At 34.8% G+C, this 11,895-nt stretch overlaps 1 protein-coding gene across 1 annotated transcript; it reads left to right on the top strand.

The window, feature by feature from the left end:
* Positions 366-4,251, top strand: LOC109226629 (stomatin-like protein 2, mitochondrial). The gene is made up of 9 exons (XM_019391451.1): positions 366-604; positions 1,340-1,583; positions 2,376-2,525; positions 2,663-2,720; positions 2,824-2,916; positions 3,174-3,272; positions 3,465-3,556; positions 3,724-3,783; positions 3,883-4,251. Exons 1-9 carry the CDS (start codon positions 390-392, stop codon positions 4,060-4,062), a joined length of 1,191 nt encoding a protein of 396 aa, XP_019246996.1. The 5' UTR covers positions 366-389; the 3' UTR covers positions 4,063-4,251.

Raw genomic sequence — 11,895 nt, 5'->3', positions numbered from 1 at the left:
TTTTTTTTCCCCCTTTTCTCAAGTTCGTTTTAAATATTTTTAATTCTAAATAATCCACGCTCTGCACCACTTAGGTATAAGATTTAAATTTCAGCGAAAGTCCGTCCACAAAAAATTAAAATTTGTAAAATCAACTAATTAAAGTACTTACTGGAGTACTATTTATAATTAGAAATAAGTTTATTTACTTTGGAAAAATTATATTTGTTTGATGTTATTTACCATAGCTAAAACACCAGAGTCTTGAAGAACAAGAAAGAATAATTAATAACTTGAGCAAGGGGTTTTAGGTATACACCATAAAACCCTCATCTCCATTCTCCATCGATCTTACTATTTAATTTCTACTCCACAATTCATAATTATCAATTGGAATAGGAATAAGGGACATGGCAAAATCAAGCTCAATAAACAAGCTTCGGCAGCTAAATCTCCAACTTCATTCACCTTGTATCATCATGATTTCCAGAGCAATCTCCACAGCACCTAATTCTCTAATTACGAAACAAACTTCTCTTCTCTCCAATCAGCTCCTCCCACGTCAACTATCCCCTTCCTTCACTTCCACACGCCATTTTTTTAGTTCTCGCGACCCCTACGCCAAGTACGTAAAATATTTGCTTTGTATTTTCTTAGCCCCGTTTGACCATAGATTTTGCTAATTTTTTTTCGAAAAATATTTGGCAAAACGTGTTGGTTTATAGATTTTATCCATATTTTGACAGATTTTGAAAACATAATTTTCAAATGGTTAAACTAGCTCTACACCTGTTTTTGGCTCAAAATATTACTGTTGAATTTTTTAATAATTTTAAAAATTACCCCAAACTTTTGTATTTTATATAAAAGCTCACCATCTGTTATGACCCAACTAATCCACAAGCTAGTTACTATCACTTTTTTTTAACGGATGGATCTTGTAATATTATTGCAATTTGACGAATTATAGTAGCTAGTAATTGTGTGATCAGCAGTTGATATTAAAATATCAGGTTATGATTTTATAATGTATATTATATAGTTCATTATAAAAATGATAATTTTGTGTCAAACTTAACTATGTTCAGGACTATGGTTTGTGATAATGATAATGAATGTCATCGATGAAGGTTCTGCATATACATGATTAGCAAGTTTGTTTGTTTGGTATTGTTAGAGTATTTTTAATAGTTTTTAGAACTTATGGGTATAAGTCACGTTTCATGTTTCTTAAGAAAAAAATAAAATATGTTATGAAAAATTATGTCTAAATATATTTTATCTTCAAACCAAACTTCACCCAAATCAGCGCTTGCTTGATAAAAAGTTGTAGTGAGTGATTTTATGTTTTCCTTTGAAGGTATTATGTACGGGCGCCGGTAAATTGGGGAATTCACATAGTACCAGAGAAGAAGGCTTATGTTGTGGAGCGGTTTGGGCAATATGTGAAAACATTGACACCTGGACTTCACCTATTGGTCCCTTTTATCGATAGAATTGCATATGCGCATTCACTCAAGGAAGAGGCTATTCCCATACCTGATCAGACCGCCATTACCAAGGACAATGTCAGCATTTCGATTGATGGTGTCCTCTATGTCAAGGTTAATTAATCTTTACTTATTATGAACATAAACTGATTAGGTGATCAGACCTGCTATGATGTGTTGCTTATCTTTTTAACTTGACTTGCTAATTGATGTTTATTATATGTAATTCTCTGCTGTTGCTTGTTATGATGTCGTCAGTGCATAGAACTAACTCTAAGGGTCGTTTGGTAGAGTGTATAAGAATAGTGTTGAATAAAGTGCATTAGTAATGCAGGATTAATAATGCATGAGTCAATAATGCAAGCATTATTTACTTATGCAGAAATTATTTCTTATCCATTGTTTGGTGTAGTGTATTAAAAATTAAAATGCATTGCATAATTTTTAAAAAAAAATTACTTATTTACAAAAATGTCCTCCATATTTTTTAGCTTTAAAGGACTTTAAGGATAATTTTATCTTTAACCATGCTAATGCATGCATTAATAGCCTTGGTATTGCTAATACTATAGTTTGCTATGCATTAGCTATACATAGAATAATACCAAATGGGGTATATAACTAATGCTTGTATTAGTTATACATAGGTTGAAAAAGTGTACCAAACGTGATCAGCGGCAAAGCCACCTTATAGGAAGGGGTGTCAAACAACACCCCTTTGCAGGAAAAATACACTGTGTAGGTAGGTAAAAAAAAAATTTTATAATGTATATATATTATTCATTGACTCCCGTTAATTTCCTGGTATATTTACTTTTATATCTTTTGATACCTCTTAATGAAAATTTTGACTCCGCCATTAAATGTGCTATTACTAATACACAAAGCTAACGCATGCAATTACAGACAGTGGACCCCAAATTGGCGTCATATGGAGTTGAGAAACCGTTGTATGCGGTAATTCAACTAGCACAGACAACTATGCGAAGTGAGCTTGGTAAGATCACCCTCGACAAGACCTTTGAGGAAAGGGACACTTTGAATGACAAGATTGTGGTATGTCTTTTACTACTACGAATAGTATTTTATCGATATAGCCTCGTTCGATTCAGTTTCTCCTTCACCATTACCGTTTGGCTATTTGTTATTCCACTTTAAAATTTTATAGCCTTGTCCCATTGTGTTTCTTTCAGATGGCCATTAACGATGCGGCAAAAGACTGGGGCTTGAAATGTCTTCGTTATGAAATAAGTACATGGGGCTGAGCCTGTTCTGCTCTGCTGATTTTTTCATCATTACAAAAGCATTTTATCGTTCTTCATTGCTGAATATGTTATTAATATTTCCTCTTCAGGGGATATATCTCCTCCACCTGGGGTTAGGGCAGCCATGGAGATGCAGGCAGAAGCAGAACGTAAAAAAAGGGCTCAAGTTCTGGAGTCGGAAGGTAATAGTCCGTTCCTCTAGCTCGTTGATTTGAGCAACAGTGAGGAGGAGCATGCTGTGAACAGCTAATATACTGCATTCATTCTGTCCTAACTTCATCTTTAGCCTATAACTGTAATACGCTAATGAGGCTTTCTAGGAGTGAAATGATACGAATATGCACATGTAAAATCAAAGCTGAAGAACTTCAATGTGTCGTAAGTATGAATTTTTTCTAGTGTATGATCAAATTGATGTATTGTCTCAAACATACAACAGGAGAGAGGCAGGCAAATATAAATATTGCAGATGGAAGGAAGAGTTCGGTCATCCTTGCCTCTGAAGCTGCGAGGATGGACCAGGTTAACAGAGCACAAGGTTAGTAAAGACTCAAAGAACATCATTGTTCTTTTGTATCCTTGATTCTTTAATCTGGTTCCTAAAGGTTTCAGTATTGGTACAGAGAACATCTGTAACAGGAAGCACATTTGTGAAGCCAGTTTTGTTTCGTTTCTGAGATCATCAAACTTGTTTTTATTGATTCTCCTCACCCATACTCTGATGAATCAGGTGAAGCTGAAGCCATCCTCTCTAGGGCACAAGCTACAGCAAAAGGAATTGCCTTGGTGTCACGAACCCTTAAAGAGCATGGAGGTGCAGAGGTGAGATTATTAAATTCATCTCTAACTCTTTTTCCATGACATGTAACAAGATTTTGGATAAATATATTCTTGATTAAATTCATTCATTAACTTTGGAATTGTACTATTACATTACATCAATGCCAATCTACATCATCATTCATAGCTTTTTTTATTTGGTTTTGTAGGCAGCAAGCTTGAGGATTGCAGAGCAGTATATCCAAGCCTTCAGTAACATTGCGAAGGAGGTGAAGCATGACAGAAACCTTCAAATTTAGTACGTCATCATAAGTTACTGATTTTCTAATCCTTTTTTATTTCCTGTTCTTCTCTTTTCAATTTTAAAGGGTACAACACTGTTACTTCCTACAAATGCTTCTAATCCTGCCAGCATGGTGGCTCAAGCTCTTAACATATACAAAAGCTTAACGGGCAAGAATGCCGGCGTTGAGTTTCCAGAGTCCTCTCAAGCTGAGTTGACACAGAGTGATTCATCTGCTGAGTCGATTGACAAGAAGGATCACTGAGTGCTTTGTTAGACTCGTTTATAGGGTAGCTTTATCTTTTAATTAGCCATTCTGGATTATTTAGCTTTACACACATCTCTAGTCTTGAGTAGATCTGGTCAATGATAGGATGCCTATTCTTTTCACATGGACTTGCTTGCACCATTGTTCCGCTGATAGTATTACTGAGAATGCACGCAACATTACATATGAAGCTTTTGCAAAGGGGTAGCCAGAGGCGGATCCAAGATTTAAACTCTAATGGGTTCAATCTCTAAGTTTTTTAGCATCGAACCCATTATATTTAATGTTATGGGTTCATATCTACTATTTATTGCAATATTAATGAATCAAAAGTACTGGGTTCAAATGAACCCGGTACCATAAGGCTAGATACGCCCCTGGGGCAGCTATATTAGAGGAAGAAAAGCCCTTGAAATTATTTTTTACGCTCAACATTCTTTTGTCTTTGAGAACTTCCAAGTAACTCTGTTGCCAGCTCTTCTTATAAGCTTTTGCCATCTGATTTCTGCATTTTATATTTGAATTTATGTCTAAGCATAGAACTAGTAATTCCGTCTGCCTCCATAAAGTATCATCGGTTAACAAAGAAAACTACCTCATATGGCGATTTAACGGCATTGTGATAGGTAAATCATGAGTCCGTAAAGAGGTATAATATCAACCTCACTATTACACATTCAGATTACTCAACAATTGCATCCAACTTACAGAGAACACAGACCTAGAAATTGAATAAAAGTAACATATATGCAATTTTGTTTTTGGTGTCCAAAAGAAGAGTTAGAAAATGCAGCTGAATGTTTTGACACTCAAAGTAATGCAATAGATTCACATTTTGATGCAAGAGATCTAGAGGCAATTTTGAACTAGCAAGCATGGAGGGCAACTTTTAACTACATAATGCCCCCGTGTGAAGTGTCCCGAACCAAGGAAGAAACACAATCTTCAAGCCCCTACAATCTTATAAAAAATAATGATCTACAAGCCCCTATGATCTCATCAACAAAAAAAATATCTTTGAGCCTCTACGAGTATGTCTGGTGCATGGTCAAAACATCAGGATCTTCTATACTTGATAGAGATGATGATGATATGGTTAAGGTTATTGTTAATATGGCTCTTCGTGTTATTGTAATTGTTGTTACTATTGTTATTGTAGTTGTTATCATTTACCCATGTCTTTCATTTGGACATTACACCTTTGTCATCATCGAAGGCACTGGGGTTGGACATTAAGTAACTAAGTGGCTCTTCAATAGAACTACAAAGGGAAAAGACAGATAATTACTCTGCAAGCTGAAAAGAATTGAAAAATGTTTTTCTGCTGGATGGGTTGGGTTTGATCCGTTGCTCAACCAATCTTAGCCTAAGCATACTTTGGACGTGTTGAGTCATACTTTTTCATTAACTCAACCAGTTTTAGCCCGCCAAAGTTTAATCGACGTGCCCATTAAACTCTTACAGAAGATTCTAATTCTACGGAAATTCCTCCCCAATCATTTCTTGAAGTCTAGCCAAGGAGTATTTGTTGCATTCTCTCTGACTTTACAGTAAGAACTAGCTGATAACAAGCTAAAAGGGGATATAGAGCTGCCGATCGATGTGTCCAATATCAATCTTAGATTAAGAATCTCGCAGCAAAAGCTCTGCTTTATCAAAATTTTCATGTAATGAAAATCTCCTACTTAACAAGGTTTGCTCTTGCTTCCAACAAAAGCAAGAAGTACAATTACATTTAATAATTCAGGCTCTATATAGAATTATTCATATGATCCCTGTAACTATGTAACTATGCATCTTCTTGATGCTTTTTTAATGAAACACCTTACTTCATTAAAAAAAAAAAAAAAAAAAAAAAAAAAAAAAAAAAAAAAATTTCATATGATGAAACAAAGGCAATCAGGATGTAGAGGGTAACTTATGGGTTCATCAAAACCCAACAGCTTTAGCTTAGACCTTGTATAAGTGTTAAAAGAAATCACCAAAATAAGTATAAATAACTGATTTCAAACCCAGTAAATCAAATGAGTTGTGCTAGAACTCTTAACTGAAACCCATAAAGTTCAAATCTAAGATCTGCCTCTAAAGACAATTAAACTAGAAATTAAAAGAACTAAAGAAGACCAAGATGCAAAAAATATCTGAATCTCCAAGAATTATATTGAATCCCCAACAATAAACCATGACAAATCTGAAACCAACCAATCGTGAATTTCATTCATATATACAACAACAAAAAGAACTTGTAATCAATTAAAGAAGCCCGACTAGAAAATAAATACCAAGAAACATTAACCAAACAATATGAAGCAAGAGGAGGGCCTGACCCGGAACAGAAGCGGACCCTCCATTTCCAACAGTGCAAGGCCCTAACTTGGCAACACGGACCTCAGCACAATGAGCATCGGGACAGCCACACCAGTATGTTACCCCGTTGACGCCGCAAACCGGGTCGGGTCGGAAACAGTTAATGGGGCAAGAATCCGTAGTTAATTGCGTTCTAGGACAGATATCTTCATCATCTTGATGGGAAGGTAGTGGCTTTAAACCGTGTGAACTAACAGTAAAGGAGAAAAAAATGACAGCAAATAGCAGAATTAGGAGATGGAATTGGGATATTCTCAACATTAATTTCATGGTTAAGTTACTCTAGAACTAGAAAACCTCGTTTTTTTTTCTCCAAAAATTGACGAAACAGAGAAACCCTAATTCAGGAAATCGCAAACCCTAAAAAAGGAATCAAATTAGGGCTTTCAGCTGACCAAAAGGGGAGAAGAAATTTCTTCCTTATTATGACTCTGTCCAACTCTTTGGAGACTGCTGACTACTCGTATTCTCATTTTAAAAAATTAAAAACTAAGCTATTATTGGTAAATTATTTAGGAGGGACCCATACTGTGATGATTTTTCTTTTTTCAATTTTAGTTTATTTTTCTTACGCTAGCTCTAATGCCTTTAATTAGTTCTAAGCATTGACAGACTTGTCTAGGCTGGGATTTTCCATGGAACAATGAACCTTTGCCATGTGAGCTGTGAGTTTTGAGTCGTTTGACAATGGAATTCGGATATGTGTGGTTCAGATGAGTTCTTAATCTTTTCCAATTTAAGGCTATTCGTAATTCTATAATCCTTTTTGTTTTAGGGTTTTTTAAGGAACCACACATGTGATGTGGGGTGGCACATCTATATTAGCCAATCATAACTACAACCCAATCATTTTAGTCCATGTTCCATGCAACGTGACTCTCAATCCAAACTATGCTTTGGATATACATTTTTTTTTTTTTCCAGAATGGTAGTACTCAGATCACTTAATGCACACATAGATATATCGAGTAACTCGTTTATTCGCTAAAATATAAACAAATGGGATGAAATCACCGAACTCTTTTATCTCTATTGACATTTGAAGATTGGGCTGTCTTATACCAGTTAGATGAAGTAAAATTACAACACATTGAAAGGTTTTGATTTTGTCAAAACACTTGTTTGGCACTTAGTAACTCCTGTTTTCCCCTTTGGCACCATCGATGCCCAATGTTGTATTCTCTGTATCCATCGTATAAGTTTGGGATGTAAGATGTCTCTACAAATAAACCAATTATGTGTATATATATTCCACTCTTTTAGTTATTAGCATTAATTGTTAGGTGTTGTCCTGATTTTCTTACCATATTTAGTTTTCCTATTTGCTGAAGGAAAGGGCAACATATTTACCATAATTGAGTTTTCCTTCTTTTAGAAGGAAATTATAAATATCTCATATTTGGCTAGTCCCTTTTCATGTAGGAAAATGTTTGGACTTTTATAGAATGAGGATCCTTCATTCTCATTCAACATCATCCACAATGTAGCCATATAGGACTTGAGAGTCGTGTTTAGGGGGAGAACTTTACGGGACAAGTGTTAGCGTGTCACTTGTGTTTGCCTCTTCGTGAGGTTGTTCTCTCAATATTTTGTAATCTCTTTTTATATAGTGGATTGCTCATCTCCGCCGTGGATGTAGGTCAGTTGACCGAACCACGTTATATGTTTGTGTCTCTTTTGGTATATTTCTCTTTTTTGTATGATTTATCGTCATTCAAGGTTTACTTTGCTAGATTCCGCATGACACCTGATTTTTTCGGTTATAAAAGTGTGGTATCAGAGCCTTGGTTATTTATCCGGGTTGTACGAAATGGAGGCGAATATGAGCAAGATGGTATGTTTAAATGGGAGAAATTATAATATTTGGAGAAGCAAGATGAAAGATTTGTTGTTGGTGAAGAAGATGCATCTACCCATTTTTTCAGCTCATAAGCCCGAGAGTAAATCTGATGAAGATTGGGATTTCGAGCACCAACAAGTATGTGGATATATACGACAATGGGTTGAAGATTATGTGAAAATACATTTGGCCCCTTGGCTGAAGGGGGAGTTTGTTGGGCACATGCCCATGTTGTCCAGCCAAAGGCCCAATGCCCTAATCATATTCTCTTTTGGTTTCCATTCCTATTCGGAATTGTATTTGGTGTTTATTCTTATTTTGAGTGGGTTTTGGCTTTAAGAGAAAGCACCACTCATGATCTATAAATAAGACAACCTTAGAGAATTGTTCTATGCTCATTGGTACAAGTCTTTGAAAGACTTAAGCACATAAGAGTGATTTTTGGAGAGCTTCATCAAGAGACAAGAGAGAAGAAAAGTATTTGTTTTGTTGCAGATTTTTATTCCGACCAGCCAACTTCAAATCATGTTTTCAGATTTGTTAACCGTTGGATCGGGCTAATATTTTGAACGAGTGTTTGTAACATCTTAATTTTAATTTGAACGGTGAAGATCAGTTTTGGAGGCCCGTAGTATCTAATTTCGAGCCTCGAACAACAGCTTTATTTTTGTGGATTCTCCTCCTTCTTCAATTGATTAGTTGTTGCTCTTGTTGCTATTGTTGCTCCGTGTTTGGAAATTATTGTGTAGCTAATTTGGAGAACTTTTGTAACACTCTTATTATTATAGTGGAGCTTTTTGGATCTTTGTGATCCCGTGGTTTTTACCTTCGATTTGAAGGGTTTTCCACTTTAAAATTTGGTGTTCTTTATCTTCTTTATTTTCGGGTTTGCCTCTTCCTCGACATAACAGTTGTATCAGAGCGAGGTTAAGACAGATTCATCTTGGTGGGTTCAATTCTAGCCACAACATATTTGACGATAATCGTGATTTTTGTTTGAGAAATTTGACCGGTGTGCTACGCACGTTGAGACAAACTTTGTGGTGGAGATTTGGAGATGCGACCTGTTGACGGCTATATGAAGAAAGTGGATCAAGTTTATTTTGTCAGAAAATTCAGGTCAAGGGGGAGAATTGTTAGGTGTTGTCCTGATTTTCTTACCATATTTGGTTTTCCTATCTGCTGAAGGAAAGGGCAACATATTTACCATAATTGAGTTTTTCTTCTTTTAGAAGGAAATTATAAATCTCCCATATTTGGCTAGTCCCTTTTCATGTAGGAAAATGTTTGGACTTTTATAGAATGAGGATCCTTCATTCTCATTCAACAACATCCACAATGTAGCCATATGGGATTTGAGAGTCGTGTTTAGGGGGAGAACTTTACGTGACAAGTGTTAGTATGTCACTTATGTTTGCCTCTTCGTGAGAATGTTCTCTCGATATTTTGTACTCTCTTTTTTAATAGTGGATTGCTCATCTCCGCTGTGGACGTAGGTCAATTGACCGAACCACGCTAAATGTTTGTGTCTCTTTTGGTATATTTCTCTTTTTTGTCTGATTTATCGTCGTTCAAGTGTTGCTTTGCTTGCTTCCGTATGACATCTGATTTTTTTCGGTCCAACTAAAGTATAGGAAGTGAGTTCGACCGAATCTATATTGAGCATAAACTCTATATATATATATATATATATATATATATATATATATATATATATATATATATATATATATATATATATATATACATGTCTTTGTGAAAAGCCTTGATATTATATAAATATAAATTTTGGACTTTCATATTTTCAAAAAATTCTAAACCTTGAAGCCATGAAATTTGAATGTTGGATCCGCTTGCGTTAGTCTAAAGCCTACGAGCACAACATCAAAGCACAAGCGACTTCATAGTCCAGCAATAAAATATACACGTCATAGATACGCAGGCCTTAATGAATATAATCTCTCTAGTACGGAAGACATTAAAAACTACATACTATAAACACGACTAGCTTGTGTAAAAATTACGTAGATGCTAGCGCAGTGACGGCCTTTCATAGAGCAAGTAAAGCAACCGCTTTAGGCCCCATATTTGTGGGGGCCTCATTTTTATTACATCTAATAGACTATGTATAAGTTTAAAAAAAGAGTTCTGTAAAGTGAAAAGGTTTGATTTCTTTCTTTAACAAAAATAGAGAAGAAGGATTTGCAACTGCTATGATTTCTACCAAGGAAATTGCACTTGATATGAATATCGAACCCGAATTTTGCAAGAAACGTGTGATATATAGGAAGTAACAATTTGATGTGCAATGTTGATAATGAAATCTCAAAAGCTTTCGAAGAGTCCTTTAGAGTTGATTACTTTTATACATAATAGACAAGGTTATTTTTTCACTTCAAAATAGATTTGAACGATTCGAAGCATATGAAAATATTTTTGGTTTTTTATTTAGTAGTAAAAACTAAGATCGCTAGATGTTGGAAATTTAAAAAAATATTGCCTTAATTTTGGTTGTTCCTTAAAACATAATAATCAATTTGATATTGATAGTTTAGATTTATTTTCTGAATTAAAAATATTAAGGAATATAGTACAATTAGAAGATAACAGTTTAATTGATACATTTAATCAAATAAAAAGATTTAATTCTTTTCCAAATGCCTAAATTGCTTATGGAATTATGTTAATAACTCATGTTACTGTTGCTTTAGCGGATTCAAAATTAAAATTGATAAAAGCTTACCCAAGAACAACAATGTCAAGAAAGGTTAAATGGATTAGTTATATTGTCAACTGAGAAATACTTACTAGGAGTTATTGTTGGTGAGAAAATTACTTATAACTTTGCATCTAAAAAAAACTAAAAAAAATAGATTTCAATTAAATAATAAAAATAAAATAAAAAACTAAGGCCCCTCATAAAATTTGGCTTTAGGCCAAAAAATTGGTCGGGCCGCCCCTGTGCTAGCGTTGTAACTCAAGGAACGTTTAACATGCAAGCATTTCCACATTTGCAAACTTTAGGTTTCAAGATCTCCATGCCTTATGTAGTTGGAATGTTCATTTATTCATTTTTTTTACGCATAATTAGAAACCCAAGAAATTGTGCTGTGCTTAACATAATCTTTAAGTTTGTCTGGATAACTTTATATTAGCATAAAATGGGATAAACAAAACTAATAGAATTCTCGACTTACAAAGCAAGTGTAGGAAAAGTTGAATCATGAACTCTAATCATTTGATTGCAATCTTAAATATGTGGTTTGCACTTGTAAACTAAATAGTACTAAGTCCTAAGGTTCATTTTCTTAGCATGATATTTATTCAAAGAAGGCATGATCATCACACCAGTTACTCCCCCGGCACCATCACCTTCCACCAAGTACGTGGAAAACATTAGAAGAAGAAAAAATAATTACACAACTAATAAAGTGGGACCCCATTGATAGTTTATATGAGTCCACCAACTATATAGAGACCTGGTCCTATATCAGTTCCCTCAGTGCTAACTACTGAAACAGTATGTAAATAAGACACAGGATTTTTACGTGGATAAATCCCAACTCAAGGGGACAAAAACCACGACCTACACTAGTAGGATTTCAACTTCACTAACTTATAAC

This window comes from Nicotiana attenuata, chromosome 6 (assembly GCF_001879085.1).
Source record: "Nicotiana attenuata strain UT chromosome 6, NIATTr2, whole genome shotgun sequence".
Lineage (NCBI taxonomy): Eukaryota > Viridiplantae > Streptophyta > Magnoliopsida > Solanales > Solanaceae > Nicotiana > Nicotiana attenuata.
This window is presented reverse-complemented; position numbering and strand designations above follow the sequence as displayed.